Here is a 20782-nt window from a genome sequence, read left to right as displayed (position 1 = left end):
ATCTATTCCAGTTGCCCCAAGCTAGGAAGTGAGCCTCTTCCAAATGCCAAAAAGGAATGGTTCACAGACAGGAGCAGTTTTATGAGAGGGGGAAAAGTCTGGCAGGATACACTGTAACTTCGTAGACCCAAGTCACAGAAGCAAGAAGCCTACCCTCCAGGGACTTCTGTCCAAAAGGCAGAGCTGATAACTCTCACACGAGCCCTAGCGCTCAGGACTGGGAGGATCTTAAATGTTTACAGAGATTCCCAGTACGCATATGCCATCCTCCATGCATGTGGGGCTATTTGGAAGGAAAGAGGTATGCTTACTGCGGAGAATAAACAGCTGGAACATGGCTTAAGCATACTGAAGCTCTTCGAAGTAGTACAGCTTCCCAGAGGTCTCTCTGAGTGGACTGGAGCGTGGCCGTGGCTGCTCGCTCCAGACGGCCACACCATGGCGGAGGAGGAGCTTGAGGCGCTGCGGAAGCACAGGCTGGCCGAGCTGCAGGCGAAGCACGGGGACCCTGGCGATGCAGCACAACAGGAAGCAAAGCAAAGGGAAGCAGTAATGAGAAACCGTATCTTAGCCCAAGCTCTGGGTCAGTCAGCCCGGGCCCGATTAAGTAACTTAGCACTTGTAAAGCCTGAGAAAACTAAAGCAGTAGAGAATTACCTTATACAGATGGCACGGTATGGACAACTAAATGGGAAGGTATCAGAACAAGGTTTAACAGAAATCCTCGAAAAGGTAAGCCAACAAACAGAAAAGAAAACAACAGTTAAATTCAACAGAAGAAAAGTAATGGACTCTGATGAAGATGACGATTATTGAATTTAAGATGTCTAGAGACTGGGACTTATTGGAGCAATTCTAGGGCAGATAATACTTGGCAGAAGTTAAGATCTTGATGGGATGTTTACTTTGTTTATTGTCTATACGCCTTTCAAAAATAAACTTGTTATGCAAAATAAAAAATTAAAAAAATAGTAGTACAGCTTCCACAAAAGGTGGTAGTAACTCATGGTAGGGGTCGCCAAAAGGGGGATGCAGAGGGAAACAACAAGGCAGATGCGATTGCCAAAAGGGTGGCCAGAGAACTAGCAACTTGGCAACTACCCCTCATACCTCGAAGGCCAGATCCATCCAATTATTCCCCAATCTGCATAAAGGAAGAAACAGACAAAGTGCAAAAACGGGGCTTCATTAGAGATCTAGGAGGCCACGGATGGCTAGTTAATGAACATGAGCCATACTTCTTTCCCCAACCGCAGCTTGTCAAGCCATCAGGGAGGCTCATCAAGAAACTGACTATGGGAGGGAAGCCCTATCTAATTGGTTAGTTGTGGTTATGGTTAACTCCTGGCATGAAAAGTATAATCAGTCAGATAGTTGAGACATGCTGCTCTTGCTAATATGTCGGCCATGTACCTTGAAGTGACTGGTGTCCTTGTCACCCATGCCATGCGGCCCAGCCCCCGGGTGCAGAAACTGCTTTTAACCATAGAAGCTAGCTGTATTCTACCAACAGGATGCCACTAAAGGCGCACAACAAAACCAGACCAAACTGGCTAGATCCAAGATAGCAGGCAAAGTGAACTAAAGGTCACCGCTTTTCTTCTCCTCATTTATCTCTGTGTTTCCATACCAACTCCTGAGAGCTGAACAACACTTGCCCAGATTCATTTCTGTGTTTGTTTCAAAAGTACCTGGTGTTCAGCAGAGATGTTTTGCAGCTGTACTTTGAGAGGTATATGTTTTGAGAGATATACAGTGGTCAACCGCCCCAAACCGGCTCTGAATTGACCACAGGAACGCACCTGCGCAGATGAAATCTGGGGGTGTCTGAAAGTTACCTTTACTTCATTACCACACTAAGATCTCCACCCAAAGGGGCATTTGTACTCTGCTAGACACAGTTTGTGCATGTGCAAGAGGGCCTTGCGTGTGCAAGAGGGCCTGAGGGACTGCGCATGCCCTGGCTGTTCCTGGAAATCGCCGTCCTTTTCCCCAGTTTCTGATGACGCACTTGCCTCTCACCCCTTAAAAGTCCCCCACTTTCCTCCTTTCAGGAAGAAGGTGCCTTTAGAGCATGAGTTACCCTTCTCCATTCCCTGGCCATTGAATAAAAGCCGGTCTTGCTTGCGCCAAACTCAGTTTCATTATTGGCAGCTCGAACCTGAGGGGGAAAGAACACCCTGACCGAGCCAGGGGGGCTTCGGTTCACCTAGGACCTCAAGAGGGGGGCCTCACGTCTAATTCGGTAACATCCTCTGTCTCCAAAAAGTTAAATTGCCTCACTCAGGGATACGAACAGTTAGGGCCAAAGCCTGGTGACATACATAGCTAAAGGTAGCTAGGGAGTTCTGCTCCTCTAGCCCGGGTTATGACGACGCCCGAAATCAGTAGGCAATACTTACAGAAAATGAACCTGCACCCTTCCGCGCCCCTTGAGAATGAAGAGCAGAACAAAAGACAGAGGAGGGATTTGCCACCGGTAAAGCCCATTAACAATTCCCAGGAAATAAAAATAGAAGCTGCGTAATAATGTCTAACCTTTTTTTTTTTTTCCTTTGTGCTTATTCTAGTTTCACCTGCCCATAGGCTGCCACACGCAGAGGCCCTGTACCCAGCCCTTTGGACCAGAGTTCCTAGTGCAACACAGCTGCGCCCGACACCTCGGCTCCACGGCCCCGTGCAGACGGGCGGCGCACACCACTGCGATTCAAGATGGTGGCGGCGGGCCCGTGTGCGGAGACGCTGTGCGTGACACCGTGACCTGGAGCGTGAGCAACACGCCTGCGCCAGACCCGCGAGAACTCGGCCCCGCTCCCCGCTAGGAGAACTCTAGCAGCCCTGCCCACGGCCTGCCGGGGAGAGTGCGAGCTCGCACCTCTCCCTTTTTTGATCAAAGAATAAAACTTTCCTTTGCTTCTGAACCGAACTCAGTATATCATTCTATTTGGCTCCAACGACACTGGGCTGGAGGACCCTGTTGAGGCCGAATCGAAAGGATTGTTAACATTTTTGTTGATCAGTTTCTTGTTTACTTGTTGTCAGGTTCCCCCACTAGAAGGTGAGCTCCAGTTACCACGTCTCTCCTGCTCAGTTCAGTGCACCAAACCGCACCTGCCCGATACGGGCACTCAGTAAATGTGAGAATAAAGATAAAACTAAAGGAATGGTAGAATGCATGAGCAGACTTTGATTACAGACATCCCACGACAGACTAGTCTCCAAGGGTGACCTACAGCATGTAACTCGAACTACATTCCATAGAAAGAAGCATGCCCTGGGAATTCCCTGACGGTCCAGTGGTTAGGACTCCACACTTTCACTACCGAGGGCCAGTCGGGGAACTAAGATCCCGCAAGTCGAGCAGTGGCAAAAAAAAAAAAAAGCATGCCCTTAAGTTCTTAATCCCTGATTTAGAGTTATCACATATTTGAGCACACACTCAGCCTACTAAAATGAATGATACAGAATATGTGATGATATGCTTTTAATCTTTTATGCAAAGTTAAATATAGGATAATATACACAACCATTTTCTTCCTTTCGAAACATCACAATTCATCATTCTAATCAATCAGGGCAGGTATGCACCAAGCTCTGCTGGCAATGTGTTTCCAATTTCTTTATCCACCTCTCCTTTGCTGTACCGCCGTCCACTTGCTAACTACACGGTCCTCAGTATCATATTTAGGTGCTTAATTCTGGTAAGAAGTGGATGTTCCCTTTTTCTTTGGCAATTATGGCCAAGTTGCTGGTGCTCTGAGTAACTATTAGCATTGTAATTAGTCATGTAGATGTCTATTTTATTCAACGTATTCATTATCATTTGAAATTATTTATTTTGTCTCTCCAGTAACATGTCAGCTGCATGACAACAGAAATCTTGTCATAATTGTTCTCCTTATATCCCTCTCGCCACCCCATCCCCAGTGCATAAAACACTACTAAACTCAACACTGGCACTTAATAAATTTTTGGATGAAAGTACAAATGATTGAATAAATGAATGAACCAGTGAACTGTGTCTCACTGTTAGCTATGGATTTCATGTGTAAGATGTCTTTCTATTCTTGTCTGTTTCATCAGCTTTAGCTGTACTGAGTTACCCATGTAAACACAGGCAGAATATAGAAACCTAGCTTCAGTCAATGGTCATTATTTCTAGAAAAAATCCAAACTGAATGATGTTAATTTTGTGTCCCATGTTCCTCATATGCAAACTTAGTGAAGCAGATGCTGTCATTGCTCTGACACCATCTGCAGCTCCTTCCATACCAAGGACTGCTTCTCTTCCTGATGATGTTTTGGAATATGATAACATGACAGTGCCTAGGAATTAATGCCTCAGAAGCAATCCTCAACTAACGAAGGGTAGGAGCTGGCGGATAAAATCTAACGCTTCCCTGTCCTTCAGTGGAACAATGCTGAGGCATATTCTATACAGCATTTCCAGTGGCATTTGGAGCCCTGGTTGCCCACGGCAGACACCACTAATTAACAGAACTTGTTTGGTTTTCCTCCCTTCCTTGACTGACTTCTCCACTCTCTCATAGAAGACAGAGTACCTGATATCATTGCCCTGGGATTGAATCCAAATCCTTGTCCCCTGGTCTCCTTTTGGGATGATACGAGGTAAGACATTGGGGAATAATGTAAGTATCTATCACATAAAGTTGTTGAAAGGATTCATTGAGTTAATACAAGTAAAGTGATTAGAAGAGTGCCTGGGATGTAGTCTATGGTTCATAAATGTTACTTATGAGTTGTTATCTAGTATTATTTGTCTCCTCTGACCTACTTCCCCTTAATTTTGCCAATATTGGGTCTCTATTTGGGTCCACACCTTTCCTCTTGATAGTTGTCTCAATCCCCAATCAATCTCTGAAATTTCTAGATGAAGTTCATCTACCTCCTTTTGAACCCACTTTTCTTTATTGCTCTATGCATTTATTAGCTAATATTAATGCAGCAGAGGGGACAAAAGCTCACAAACACTACACACATTCCACAAGACGCACTGCAGGAAAAAAGTGACTAAGAAGGATCAATAGTATCCTAGGGTCTTGGTGGCCACATTCATGGTGGAGGTGTACCTCTTATTCCTGGTGGAGGGGGTCTCATTCCTGGAGCGGGCATGCCTATTGGAGTCCCTCAAGTAGGGGGAGCCTAATTGGTGGGCCCATGGGTGGTCCCATACCAGGTGCAGGAGCCATAATTCCTGGAGGTAGGGTTGCTCAACCAACAGGTGTGGGGGCAGACCCCTGTCCTGGTGGATACTGAGCTGGGGCTCCAGCAGTGCTGGCAGTAGCAGCACCTGCAGCAGCTGCTACAATGCCTCTTCCCTGTAGGGTCATTACCTGTTGGGATGCCACCCCCAACCCCTTGGACAGGGCCTACTAATCTAGCAGGAGCCTGGGGAATTGGAACACCTCTGCCAGCTGCTCTGCCAACCGCAGGGCCTCCTCCAGCTCCAGCAAGTGATATCCGAGCAATGCCAGTATCTTTGGGGGGTGGTCCCTCCACAGTCATGGAAACCAAGTTCTCCTGGCACAGCAACACCAGATCCAAAGCCTGCTTTTCTTCACTCTCTGGCTGCTTCGAATTCTTTGGCTTGATCTTCCTGAACTCATCACAATCACAGAGCATCAAGTTCACATGCTTGTCAAAAGCCTTAAAGGTGCCAGTGAAGATCCAATCATCGTGCAGGACACATCTCATCCTATAGTCAATGTGCTGCAGCACCTTGCTGCTCTTTCCCACAGTCATGATTGCTGCTCCACCAAATCCAATGTCCACAGGAAAGTTTCGGGATCCTTAAGACCTAAGGGAAGGCTACAGATTAAGGTATGTCGAAGGTTCTCCACCAAACAATGCAAGCTGGGGCAGAAACTTCAAACAGTAGGTAGAGCCTGTTTTTATTTTGTTTGTTTGTTTTCTCTTGAAATCAGCTACCTGGGTGTTCCAATACTGCTTTAACCACCTCTTGGTATCTCAGCTAAGAATGCCTGTCTCAGTTCCGCATGGAAATCCACCACAGGGACTTGCTGCTGCTGCTGAGATCGCCTCGGGTACAGGTGACACTCCTGGTTGCTCAGTGAGGCTATCCTATGTTTGACTTGGACTTCTACCTCTGGTACGTGCTGTTCCGCAGTCCACCTCAGGTGTAAATGGTCACTGGCCCGCTCCATCGCACCGCTGGCCTCAGAACAGAACAGAACAGGTCAGGCATCTCCAGCAGCCGCCCCACTCTGCGCTGCTCCTGCCACGGCAGCACCATCCAATCACTCCGGCTCAGGCTGCACATGTGTGGCCACCCCCCTGAACCCACTTTTGATAGCTGCCTTTCAACTTGCCTTTCTCTAGGGCATCCCCAACAGCTTCAGAGGTAGGAACGTGAAACTCGACAGATCTGATTTAAAAGACTTAACATCACTGCTGAGAAATAGCTGAGGAGACACAAGTTTTCCTGTTTGGCCATTTTCCCCCTGGAGAAATATATTGCTAAAGCAACTGCTAGGTGAGCATTTAAGAACAATTATAGTAGATCCAACTGACCAAGTATGTTGCTGGAAAGCTCATTCTCCTTTCTTACTGGTGTCAGTGCTCTGAATTTCTTGAGTTAATTTTCAGCTAAGATTTATTCTAGAACAATTCCAGAATGTCTGACTTTACAAAGCAGCTGTGTCAATTCCCTTAATGTGTTATGAGCTATGACTTCGCTATATAAAAACCCTTAGAATACAGTCAGGTAGTCACCTTTTTGATATTCATTTTTATCCTTTCTCCCAATGACTAAAGGCTATGAAATACTGTGAATATGCAATAAATACATCTTAATGGATTGGTATTAAAATTATAAAACAGTAAATTCTCTTTTGCATGTGGATATCTCTGCAACAACCAGATAATCTCTATTTAAACTAGCTGCCCCAAGAACCCTCCTACACTGTTGGTGGGAATGTATGTTGGTGTATCTACTACGGAAAACAGTATGGAGGTTCCTCAGAAAACTAAAAGTAGAACTACCATATGATCCAGCAATCCCACTCCTGGGCATATACCCGGACAAAGCTATAATTCAAAAAGATACATGCACCCCTATGTTTATAGCAGCACTATTCCCAATAGCCAAAACATGGAAACAACCTACGTGTCCATTGACAGATGAATGGATAAAGAAGATGTGGTATATATATACAATGGAATAAGACTCAGCCATAAAAAAATAAGGAAATAATGCCATTTGCAGCAACATGGATGCAACTAGAAATTATCATGCTAAGTGAAGCAAGTCAGAAAGACAAATAACATGTGATATCACTTATATGGGGAATGTAAAATATGGCAAAAATGAACCTATCTACAAAACATAAACAGACTCACAGTAAAAGAGAACACACTGTGGTTGCCAAGGGGGAGGGGGAGAGGCAGAGGGATGGACTGGGAGTTTGGGGTTAGTAGATGCAAACTATTACATTCAGAATGGATAAACAACAAGGTCCAACTGTATAGCACAGGAAACTATATCTAATCTCCTGGGATAAAGGATAATGGAAAAGAATATAAAAAAAGAACGTATATATGTGTATAACCGAGTCACTTCACTGTACAGCAGAAATTAGCACAACATGGTATATCAACTTACTTAAAAAATTAAAAATATTCTATCAAACATTTAGAGAAGAGCTAACACCTATCCTTATCAAACTCTTCCAAAATACAGCAGAGGGAGGAACACTCCCAAACTCATTCTACGAGGCCACCATGAGAGTGGCATGGACATATATACACTACCAAATGTAAAATAGATAGCTAGTGGGAAGCAGCCGCATAGCACAGGGAGATCAGCTAGGTGCTTTGTGTCCACCTAGAGGGGTGGGATAGGGAGGGTGGGAGGGAGATGCAAGAGGGAGGAGATATGGGGATATATGTATATGTATAGCTGATTCACTTTGTTATAAAGCAGAAACTAACACACCACTGTAAAGCAATTATACTCCAATAAAGATGTTTAAAAAAATTAAAAATAAAATAAAAAATAAACTCGCTGCCCCCAAATTTACAACCAAAGTTATAGATATTAAAATACCTTTGTGATGAATTAGTCTGACATAATTGTGATATATATAATGAGAATGACTTCTCTTTATCAGTTATTTTAAAATGTGGTGAAATATACATAAGATAAAATTTACCGTCTTAACCATTTGGAGGTTAATACAGTTCAGTAGTGTTAAGTACACTCACATTTTGGTACAACCAATCTCAAAAATTCTTTTCATCTTGCAAAACTGAAATGCTACACCCATTAAACAACTCATTTCCCCTTCCCCTGAGTCACTGGCAACTAACCTCCTTTCTCTATGAATTTTTTTACTCTAGGTACTTCATATAAATGGAATCACACAGCACTTGCCTTTTTGCATCTGTCTTATTTCACTTAGCAGAATGTCCTCAAGGTTCATCCATGTTGTAGCAAGCATTAGAATTCCCCTCCTTTTTAAGACTGAATAATACTCCATTGTACGTACACACCATATTTTGTTTATCCATTCATCCATCGATGGACACCTGTATTGTGCCAACTTTTTGGCAATTATGTATAACGCTGCTATGAACACGGTTGTGCAAACACCTCTTTGAGACCCTGCTTTCAGTACTGTTAGATATGGGAACAGTGGGAAGTGGGATTGCTGAATCATATAGTAATTACATTCTTAATTTGGGGGGAACTGTTATACTGTTTTCCATGGCAGCTGCACCATTTTATATTTCCACAAACAGTGCACAAGGACCACAATTTCTCTACAAGGTGACTCCATTTTTTCAACTATCTCTGAATGTTACCACATCTTGGTCTCCATTTTCTTTTAGCCTTTCTTATAAATTGTAAAGATCCTATTTACATACTCTTATTTACCTTTGAACAATTTTTTAAAACTAATATTCACTGAGTGCCTACTTTTGATCTTGGGGATTTTTTTTTATTGAGTAAGCACTAGCCCCTAAGCTCTAGAACCTCTCTGACTACTATAATACGTATAAAAATACTTGAAAATTACAATGTGATATGAAATTGTCTCATATACATATGTAAAAAAATACTGTAACAATGTCAGTTGACATTTCAAAGAGAATACAGCATTGTGGGGGTTTTTTTTAACATCTTTATTGGAGTATAATTGCTTTACAATGGTGTGTTAGTTCTTGCTGTATAACAAAGTGAATCAGCTATACATATACATATATCCCCATATCTCTTCCCTCTTGCATCTCCCTCCCACCCTCCCTATCCCACCCCTCTAGGTGGTCACAAAGCACCGAGCTGATCTCCCTGTGCTATGTGGCTGCTTCCCACTAGCTATCTATTTTACATTTGGTAGTGTATATATGTCCATGCCACTCTCTCACTTTGTCCCAGCTTACCCTTCCCCCTCCCCGTGTCCTCAAGTCCATTCTCTACATCTGGGTCTTTATTCCTGTCCTGCCCCTAGGTTCTTCAGAACCATTTTTTTTTTTAGATTCCATATATATGTGGAATGAATGAAAAGAATGAAATTAGAACACTCCCTAACACCATACACACAAATAAACTCAAAATGGATTAAAGACCTAAATGTAAGGTCAGACACTATAAACCTCTTAGAGGAAAACATAGGCAGAACATTCTATGACATAAATCACAGCAAGATCCTTTTTCACCCACCTCCTAGAAAAATGGAAATAAAAACAAAAATAAACAAATGAAACCTAATGAAACCTAATGAAACTTAAAAGCTTTTGCACAGCAAAGGAAACCATAAACAAGACGAAAAGACAACCCTCAGAATGGGAGAAAATATTTGCAAATGAAGCAACCGACAGAGGATTAATCTTCAAACTATACAAGCAGCTCATGCAGCTCAATATCAAAAAAACAAACAACCCAATCCAAAAATGGGCAGAAGACCTAAATAGACATTTTGATCTAGACTGCTGAGAAGGAGTTTCAAGTTGAAAAGAAAGTGTAAGGGAAAAGTGCATTATAAACTGGCAATAACAAATATACAAAGGCAGATGGGTTTGAGAGACTGGGGCCAGTTTGGTCCCCAAACGTATTAAATGTCATGCAAAATTCTTGTTTATGTTTGTATCAATGCATATAATTAAAATTTCATTCATGAAAGTATAAGATGGAATGGAGATAGAGTCCATCCCCCAGATTAGTTGCCCTTTGTAATCAAGCCCAACCCAGACCCAGGCATACAAAGCTTAACTTTGTTATTAGACCACTGTGATTTAGCCAGTCATCTGGGATTGTGACAGGGGCAGAAGGTAGATGCCCCACGGTCAATCGGATATGGAGTGTTTAAAAAAACCTATGAACCATGTCTCCATTAATTTGATCATGTCATAGAACCACTGTAACCGTAAGTAAGGGTCTCTCTGTATGGGGCACCATGATAGACATTCCTTTAAGAGAGTCCTCATCATCCTTGCATGATTAAAATCAAAGTCATAGAAAACTGATACAGACAGATTCCAAGAACATCTGAATACAAAGTTCCATCAAATTACATTTATTTATTTTACTTATTTTTGGCTGAGTCAGGTCTTAGTTGCAGCACGCGGGATCTTTGTTGAGGCATGTGGGATTTTCATCGTGGTGCACCGGCTTCTCTCTAGTTGTGGTGTGCGGGTTTTCTCTTCTCTAGTTGTGGCGCGCAGGTTCCAGGGTGCATGGGCTCTGTAGTTTATGGCACGTGGGCGCTAGTTGACGTGCATGAGCTCAGTAGTTGTGGCACGGGGCTCAGCTGTCCCGCAGCATGTGGGATCTTAGTTCCCTAACCAGGGATCAAACCCACGTTCCCTGCATTGCAAGGCGGATTCTTTACCACTGGACCACCATCAAATTATAAACCCACACAAATGTATATGTCATATACATATATAAAAAATATATATATATATATGACAGGTATACTTATATATATAAATATATGGGGGATGTATATATATATATACACTTTAAAAATATTACTGAGATTTTATATATATATATAAAACTACTTAGGATATACATATCCTAAAGAAAAAATACATACCATAGAATAGAGGATAAGTAGGTGTCATTGGCAGGTATGTATATTAATAGAGTGGATCAGTGGATCTTTGGGGAAAAGTCACTACTTCTTGCATTTATCAGGAACGTTCACTCAAGGATGTTTTGGGAAAGTTCAATTTTTAAAGATGATCTACACTTTGCACATAAAGAGATAACCATTAAGGTAGTAAATCATAGATCACAGTTAGTTAACGTTACCTAGATAGCAGAAAAAGGCATTATTCATATGTAAAAAGTAAAACATTTACTACCAAAGTAATGTTATCAGGTGTCTCATTATTTTTACCCATGGAAAAAAAGTATGATACACAAATCTTTCATTAATATCTGGGTGCATATGAGCTAACCTTTTTTCTCTATCCCCAGAGCCAACATTTGTGTAATTATTTGATATATATAATTTTTTTATCAAAAGCATTGGTGCACATCAGTGAGAACTTTCAACCACCTTGAAAATGACTTTTAGAATATTTCATTAGCAGACTGTCTTTCAGAGCCTGAGTTGACATTCATGTTTCTTCATACTAGTCTTTCATCCATAAAACCCTTTGTTCTGCTGAACAGTTTTCAGACAATGTGGGCAATCAAAAAAAAAAAAAAAAGAAAGGAAAGAAAAAGAAAGAAAAGAAAGCATCCATTCCAGCATTTGATCAGTCTTATTCAAATCCCATCTATTAATAATTTTTTTAAATCTTTCTAAGAATTTTATTTCCCTTCTTTCAGTATCATATTATTTCAAAAAAAAAAAAACACAAACCTCCCCAAGCTTAAGGAAATGGGAGCTTGATATTTCATAGGAGTGAGGCACAATTCATGGTTATATTTTATCCATTTTTATCACTTTCAATAAAGTATATGGGAAAATAACAGCTGTGTTCATTTCGAAGATTTATTTTTAATTACAGAAGATTGAATTTGCAGCACTCAAACAATTGGGGAAAAAACACTCAATTACTTAAGTAGCACTATATACACCAAAAAAATAATATGTTCAAAAGGAAATAATCCAAATAGTCAAGTAGATATTTTTCAGTATTTTGATAACAATCAAATGTTAAGTGATTATTTTGAGGAGCAATGTATTTATAACACATCCTATAAAGTGGGTGTGTTTTGGAACCACAAAGACTCAGGACTATGTACAACATGGAAATCCACTGTGTCTAGTCTCCACAAGGCAAGAATCATGTTGACTCTCTCAACCCTTCCAATATTTATGTGCAAAATGTGTATCATTTCAGCTGATCTATTTTGGAAGCTTAAAAATGGAGCTATTCCTAAACAAGTAAAATTTTAATGTATCTTGGCATGTGAAAGTACATAACCTGTGAAATATGCACATTTCAGAAGCAGAAAATTCTGCTTTTCCTGCACAACTATGCCTACTAATCCTACTATGGTAATTTAAACAACCACTTGGAGAGTTTAGTCTTAAGGGTTAAAAACAAACCACTAAAATCTGAGAAACACCAAGTTCAACTTGATTTACTATCTTTTATATATTACGCTTCTGCCTGTCGTATAAAGGCCCCAGGGGCCAGACTGAAATTTGCCAGATTCCTTTTCATAATAGAGATTTTAATTTCATCTTTTGTTCTAGAACTTAGAATTTCCAAGTTTCATTATGTTTTAATATTTTGTTGTTCAGGCTAGTTTGCTTTCATCATACTTTGTGATATTATGGTTTGTGAACAAAATAAAAAGTAGAATTTGGTTTCAAATTGTGTAGCTTAGAACAGAGAAATGGAAATTGTCAAAAAATTAAAGGCTTAGAAGAAGCAAGATTCTTTCTATACTTTTCTTTCCAAAAATATTACTAAGAATTTTTAAATATGTCAAAATACCTCTTAAACAAGAGAACCATATCTAAAATAGTCAGAGTACTTAAAGCAACTTTCTACCCCCTTCAGCCAATTAGACAGGAAATATTTCTCAGTCAGTCTTAAAACCCAGACACTGTAATATCAGGTTGAAAATGGAACCAGTTAAGATGGGAGAAAAACTACTTTCTACAAAAGCCTTCCAAAGAAGCTTCATGGAGAGAAAGAGTTTAGCAATACACTTAAATTCACATGAGAGATGTTCCAGCATTTGTACAAAGCTGATATGACTTGTCAAATAAGAATCAAACTTTCTCTGGACAGGAGGAGTTAAAACTCTTTTAAGGAAAACTACTTATGGGAGGAACAAAAGGAGTGATGAAAGTGAGATGTATAGCATATACTGAAGAGGGAGGGGGCTATACTGAAGAGCCAAATAGCTTTTTTAGCTATTCTAAATGTAACTGATTGTGTTCATGCATCAGATTATGCCTTTGGGATGTTTTTAGGGTTTTGGACATTTGAACATTTTTGTATTCAATAATTTTCACTGAGCATCTGCTATGTTTCAAACACTTCACTAGGCACTGAGGTTATCAGATGATGGTTACACTTAAAATTTTGCAACTTTACAATGGTGAGAAAGCAATACACATACAGTAGAAACCATACTTGGAATTTTGAATTTTGACCTTTTCCCGGGCTAGCAATATGCAGTACAATACTCTCCTGATGCTGGACAGTGGCAGTGAGCCACAGCTCCCTACTTTGTCAGCCATGTGATCACGAGGGTAAACAACTGAAAACACTTACAACCATCATGTACCCAGACAACCATTCTGTTTTTCACTTGCAGAACAGTATTCAATAAATTATATAAGCTATCCAACACTTTATTGTAAGATAGGATTTGTGTTAGACAATTTTGCCCAATTTCGGGCTAATGTAAGTGTTCTGAGCACGTTTAAGGTAGGTTAGGCTAAGCTATGATGTTTGGTAGGTTAGGTGTATTAAATGCATTTTTGGCTAAATGATGGGTTTATCAGGACATAACCCCACTGTAAGTCAAGGAAGATCTGTAATGACATTTAAAGCAGAATCTCCAGTGGGGGAGACAGCGTGTTACAGAGCTCACGTGCATATACAAGTTTCAATGAACATGCAGTAAGGAGGACATACATACATCTCCTTACAGATTGGTCCTAAGATATGTCTCTTTTATTGATCTGGCCTTTATTGTTCTCACAGTTTTGGAAAATTACAGGGAGATCTTACAAGGTACTGTTTTGAGTCTGTGACTTTATATATGAATAAGGGTCTGCCATCTTAACTCACACCTGCCACCCATTACCCAAAATTTATTTCCAGTCATTCCCTAAACGCTCTCCCTTAACAGTAACTCCTCCTCTTCACTTCTGTTCCATCCTTGATTTACTCTCCGCAATCTACCTTCTGCCCCAATACTGCCCTGACCCCAATAAGGGGTCAAAACCTCTTGTGATGAATTCCAATAGATATTTCTCAGTCTGTGCTGTGTGTATTTCGTTTGCCCCTTTTAGATCCACTCCCATCTCTCCTCCAACCTGCTCTACCCCAGAGGCTGACCTATGTGGACTATGTTCATTGACTGCCTTGCTTCTGATTGGGGTTGGCCGATGGAGAGCACAGGCAAGAGCAGCACGGGGAGGAGTCAAGAGAGGGTCAGGGTAACTACCCTCCAGCACCTCCCTGCAAAGCCCCTCCATCACAACTTAGAGCTCCTTCAGCGGCAGTCTCCCACAAAGCTCTCTCATGCCAGGTTCCGAGAGTTGCTCCCTCCTCCTGCCCCGTTAGGCTGAGAAGCAGTCATGGTATCACCCTTTACCAGCCCTGCTGAAAGGCACTGTCGCTTGGAGCTTCCCTGCATCTTTCCCACACCTTGGTAAACGATCTCTTATTAAGCTCCCCTAAACTACCCAAGTTGAGAGTGCAATCTGTTTCCTGCTGGCAATCTGACAAACTACAGTCCTTATCTTACTTTCCTGCTCTCCAACATTTGATGCCAATGTCCACTCTCTTCTTATCTCTGACTCTACCTGCTTAGTCTCCTTAATGAGTCTGTCTTAGTGTGGTCAAGAAAAAGTGACAACATTAATCTTCAACAGCCCTCCCCCATTAACACACACTCTGAGTAAAAACAATGTGCTTTGATGGAAACACAGCTTCAAGACAAGTTCCCTATGCAGTGCCCTTACTGTCACTGAGACACACACACACACACACACAATCCAAATTAGTTTTGTGAAATAAAATTCATGTTTATGGCAAGACACGAAAAATTTAAGCATAAAAATTCTCTGCCCTTTGGCCTCTCCTCTCTTCCCACTGTGTACTGTGTATCCACATTATGCATCGACCAGACCTCCTCCATCAGCAGGAATACCTGCTCAACCATAAAGAGCAACCTCCGCCTAGCATCAACAAGATGACTCTTTAAAAGATAACATTCCTTCTTCATCTTGTGAGGGGTCACACGACCCACCACGATGACGCTTAGATCTGGATTATGTAAACAGTCAATAATACGTTATTTGATGTACAGCCCTCTGTCTCAAAAAAAAAAGCATATAACTGTGCCTTGATTTCTAACTAACGGAACAGTTCTCAGAGCTTTCTGAGATGCTTTTCCCCAGGTTACAATCCTCAAATTTGGCTCTAATAATGTTGATCTTTTTCGTCGACAGTTTTATGCCCCTAGGCACCTACAAAAAATAAATTCTGATTCACTCTGACTTCTCTCCCTCTGTTTATCCCTTAAATACTGTTACTTTCTAGATTTACCTTTGACCTTTTCCATGCTTTTCTCTTTTTATTATATAGACTCTTTCTGTGAAGCTTCAAGTCTATGGCTTCAATTTCCACACAAATGCTGAACACTTCCAAATTCTTAGCATAATACCAGTCCTCTCCACTCACCTCTGGTCCCAAATATCCTTCTGAGTACTGGGCAACTCCCTTTAGCAGTCCTCAAAGAACCCCAAACTCAACAAATTCAAAATTGAATCATCAAGTACCCTCCAAAACTTAACTCCTTCTCCCGTTCCCTATCCCAGTGAATGGCATGGGTCTGTGCTCAGAATCCCAAGACAGAAATCTATGAGCTGTCCTTCACACCTCTTATTCCATTATCCTTCACCCATTACATCAGCCAGATGCGACCACTGGTTCTATCCTCTTAAATACATCTCAAATCTACCCCCTCTTCTTTCCTCAATCTCACTGCCTCCTAATTATACTGCCAGAATCAAACATTACCCTTCTATAATCCATCTTCCATATCACTTCTTTCTGATGTTTCTAAAGTCAATCTTATCCTGTCACTCTCCCTTTTTATTCTTCAATGACTATATATTACATTCAGCATAATACACTCAAACTTTCCAAAAAGATATGCAAGACCCCTGCCTACATTTCTAGGCTCAGAAAGCACACACATACCATAAAATCTAGTCATTTTCAATTATTGTTTTATGATCATGTATACCTGTACGTGTACAGGTCTGTTTTCAGACTCTCTATTCTGTTCCAATGTTCTATTTGTCTATCTTTATGCCAATAACTCACTGTCTTGATTATTATAGCTTTATAATAAGTCTTGATGCCACCAACACACACACACATACACATACACACAAACACACACATACAACCCAGTCAGTTCAATACTATTACTACATGTATGTTATAAATGGGGAAACAAAGAGTTCAGGAGAATTGCTCTTTAACATCCAGCTTTTAAATGAAGCCATATTTCAAACCTGGATGGTTTGATTCAAATTTATATCCACACCTGTATATCACAACATATTATAAGAATAACCACAAACTATAAAAATTTTAATCATTATACAAGAGATAATAAATTTATATATTTTTCAAACTTTGGCTATGTGATGATTAATTTTATGTGTCAACTTGAGTAGGCTAATGGATGCCCAGATAGCTAACAAAACATTATTTCTGGGTGTGCCTGTGAGGGTGTTTCTGGAAGACACTAGCATTTGAATTGGTGAACTGAGTAAAGAAAGATGAACCTTACCAATGGAAATAATCCAATCTGTTGAATAGCTAAATAGAACAAAAGGGTGGAGGAAAGGTGAAATTGCTCTCTCCCTCTCTCTCTCTCTCTCCCTCTCTCTCTCTCTACTTGAGCTAAGACATCTGGCTGCTGGCTTAGGCATCTACAGTCCTGTAGTTCTTGGGCTTTCAGACTCAGATCAGAACTTATACCATCAGCCCTGAACTCCAAACCAGTGATCAGGCCCTTGAACTCAGACTGAATTACACCAGCTTTTCTTGTTCTCAAGCTTGCAGATCATAGAACTGCTCAGTCTCCAGAACCACATGAGCCGATTTATATATTAATAGATATATCTATACCTATAGATAGATAGATAGATGATAGATAGATAGATAGATAGATCTTATTGGTTCTGTTTCTCTGAAGAATCCTTACTAATACAGGCTGTGACCTACAATAGAAATATAGTTTATATCACCATCACCATGCAGCACAACACACACACACGCACACGCATCAAGTACATAACTAAACTAAAACCAAAATCTAATGGCAATATATTTACTGTTATTATAGGTGCTGATTTTATTTTCTATTTTATTAATGCTTATGTAACTCAAATTAATTTTATGATTAATTAATAGATTTGACTTTCAATTAGAAAAACAAAATTATGCAATGTTAATTGAATCCATTTATTCTAAGACCTCCTTCTGAGATTGAAATCTTTTCCCTGGCTTTTGTTTTGATTTTATTTGATTGAAATTTTACAGTAATCAAGTAGATCCAAAGACTAATTATAAGTTAGTTATATTTTTCCCAAACCTTGAAATTTTATTTATTATTGTAGTATTTGCTATTATTATTTACTTAATTTTTCAGCTTTGTGAATTTTATCACAAATTGGTATCTGATATATAATGTGGATAGACTGGAAATGTTCACTTTTTTAAGGACAGACCTCAATCACCCAGCACTTTCATAAGACAAAAGTTCTGGTATGATATTCCACCAATTTACTGCAATCTCCTCAAAAAGAGATTATTTTGAAAACTATTATTAGAAGTTTACCTAATCTTAAGCACAAATAAATAAAACTTAGTCATATTCTTTTCTTTTTTTTTAAAGAGAATTTTTTATTTGAGCCAAACTGAGGACTATAATGCAGAAAACAGATTCTCAGAAGCTCTGAAACTGCTCCATTGATCAGGAGTTAGAGATGCAGTTTTATATATATATTTTTTTTATTTATTTATTTATTTATTTATTTATTTATTTATTTATTTATTTATTTTTGGCTGCGTTGAGTCTTCGTTGCTGTGCGCGGGCTTTCTCTACTTGTGGCGAGCGGGGGCTACTCTTCATTGTGGTGCGCAGTCTTCTCATTGCGGTGGCTTCTCTTGTTGCAGAGCACGGGCTCTAGGTGCACAGGCTTCAGTAGTTGTGGCACACGGGCTCAGTAGTTGTGGCTTGCGGGCTCTAGAGCACAGGCTCAGTAGTTGTGGCGCACGGGCTTAGTTGCTCTGAGGCATGTGGGATCTTCCCAGACCAGGGCTCGAACCCGTGTCCCCTGCATTGGCAGGCGAATTCTTAACCACTGTGCCACCAGCAAAGTCCCAGTCTCATTGTTTTCTTATTTCAATATAATAATTTTACATTTTATTGTTTCTGATTATGCGGTATATCATTATTATTTTTATAAAGTGATTGTCAACTACCATCAATATTTGAGATTCATTGACAGTTACGGCTATTTAATGATCAACAAAGCAAAGTATTATTTAACTTTAATAAATGAAATATATGAGTGCAGTCAATTAACTTTGCAAAAAAAAGAAACGCATTTTTGATTTTTATTGATAAACTATTTTCTATGTAATAGTTTTCCACTTAATGGGCTATTTGAAGGAAGATTGATATCAATTAATATGTCTATTAAGCACCACCATTCGCAAAAGTGATCCCTAATTATCTTGCTGTAGGCTATTTTGATAAACGTGAATGAAGTATTGGCATATTTTTTTATACAGCTAATATATAGCAAGAATTAAATTGGGCATTCCTTGCTTATGTAATTTTCATCTAATTATAGAGCCATTAGATATATCTCTCAAATGCTCAGTAATTCTCCCTTCACAATCAACTCATGTTTAATTAAAAAGCAGTGATGAACTTGCTAACTGTGCATTAACTACTCACTCGTGATGTAAAATTAATAGCAGGTCTAAATTATTTTAAGTGATTTAAGGATTTCCAAAATACTCTCCCAACTTCAAAGGTACTTGATTCAAACAAACAGGAAATAAAAACTTCATTAACTAAACATTTTCCTGTTAAATAATAATGTTTGTATTTCCATTTATTTTAATCTTAGAATACAATATATTAACACTAAATTTACAAAACAAGAAATACAAATGACCAGTGGTTATATAACATTTATTCACTGCTGTTTATATACAGTAAAATGTAATTTAAAATAAAAAGGAGGAGGGAAACCTATTTTGCTCCGAGTTTCTGCCAGAAATATACCCCTCTGTGGATGGGGTTCTTACACAGTTCACCATTCTCTGTGTCTCTGCCCTGCTTCTCAGGTCATAGCCCATTGGGCTTGGAAATCCAGTTGACCTATGAAGCAGTGTGGAGCAAAAGCATGACCCAAGAGGAACATTCATGATGCTCTGACCCAATGATATTATTTATCTGGAAGTTTAAATATGAGAAATAGAGAGTATATAAAGTTGATAATAAGAGCAGAAAGCAATAAGAAATATTATGTAAGAAACCAAAACGGAAGAGTGCTGAAGTTTAGTAAAAATTCTCTTACTTAAGATCAACTCTCTTGGCAAATTTAAAGTATACAGTACAGCATTATTAACTATAGTCACAATGCTGTACATTAGATATCCAGAACTTATTCATCTTATAACTTATATATCCTTTGACCAATGTCTACCCATTTCCCCCACGCTCAGCCCCTGGTATCCACCATTCTACTCTCTGCTTCTAAGAGTTTGATTTTAGATTCTACATGTAAGTGAGATCATATACTATTTTTCTTTCTGTATCTGGCTTATTTCACTTAGCATAATGTCCTCCAGGTTCACCCATGTTCTCACAAACGGCAGGATTTCATCCTTGTTTGTGGCTTAATAATATTCCAGTGTGTATGTGTATATTTATGTATGTGTGTGTGTAATTTTTTTTATTCACACTTCTATTGAAGTACACAGATTGTTTCCATGTCTCAAATGCTACAAATAATGCTTCAGTAAACATGAGGGTGTAGATATCTCTTCAAGATAATGATTTTATTTCTTTGGATAAAAACCCAGAAGTGGAATTGCTGGATCATATGGTAGTTTTATTTTTAATTTTCTGAAGAACCTCTATACTATTTTTCTTTTTTTTTTTTTTTTTTTTAATTTTTATGGTTGTGTTGGGTCTTCGTTTCTGTGCGAGGGCTTTCTCTAGTTGCGGCAAGTGGGGGCCACTCTTCATCGCGGTGCGCAGACCTCTCACTATGGCAGCCTCTCTTGTTGCGGAGCACAGGCTCCAGATGCGCAGGCTCAGTAACTGTGGCTCACGGGCCTAGTTGCTCCGTGGCATGTGGGATCTTCCCAGACCAGGGCTCGAACCTGTGTCCCCTGCATTGGCAGGCAGATTCTCAACCACTGCGCCACCAGGGAAGCCCAATATACTATTTTTCATAATAGCTGTGTCAATTTACATTCTCACCAACAGTATACAAGGGTTTCCTTTTCTCCACATCTCACCAACACTCATTATCTTCTGTCTTTT

At 39.8% G+C, this 20782-nt stretch overlaps 2 protein-coding genes and 1 pseudogene across 2 annotated transcripts; 1 reads left to right on the top strand and 2 right to left on the bottom strand.

Moving 5' to 3' along the window:
* Positions 1–438: 438 nt before the first annotated feature.
* LOC118885514 (programmed cell death protein 5-like) lies at positions 439–887 on the top strand. Its single transcript, XM_036834195.1, has one exon. The coding sequence runs from the start codon at positions 439–441 to the stop codon at positions 814–816; it is 378 nt and encodes a 125-aa protein (XP_036690090.1). The 3' UTR covers positions 817–887.
* Positions 888–5052: 4165 nt separating this feature from the next.
* On the bottom strand, positions 5053–5843 carry LOC118885513 (annotated as a pseudogene).
* An 18-nt stretch (positions 5844–5861) lies between these two features.
* On the bottom strand, positions 5862–6185 carry LOC118885515 (SNRPN upstream reading frame protein-like). The gene has a single exon (XM_036834196.1). It carries the CDS (start codon positions 6183–6185, stop codon positions 5970–5972), a length of 216 nt encoding a protein of 71 aa, XP_036690091.1. The 3' UTR covers positions 5862–5969.
* Positions 6186–20782: the final 14597 nt, after the last annotated feature.

The sequence above is a fragment of the Balaenoptera musculus genome, chromosome 19, assembly GCF_009873245.2.
Source record: "Balaenoptera musculus isolate JJ_BM4_2016_0621 chromosome 19, mBalMus1.pri.v3, whole genome shotgun sequence".
Classification (NCBI taxonomy): Eukaryota; Metazoa; Chordata; class Mammalia; order Artiodactyla; family Balaenopteridae; genus Balaenoptera; species Balaenoptera musculus.
This window is presented reverse-complemented; position numbering and strand designations above follow the sequence as displayed.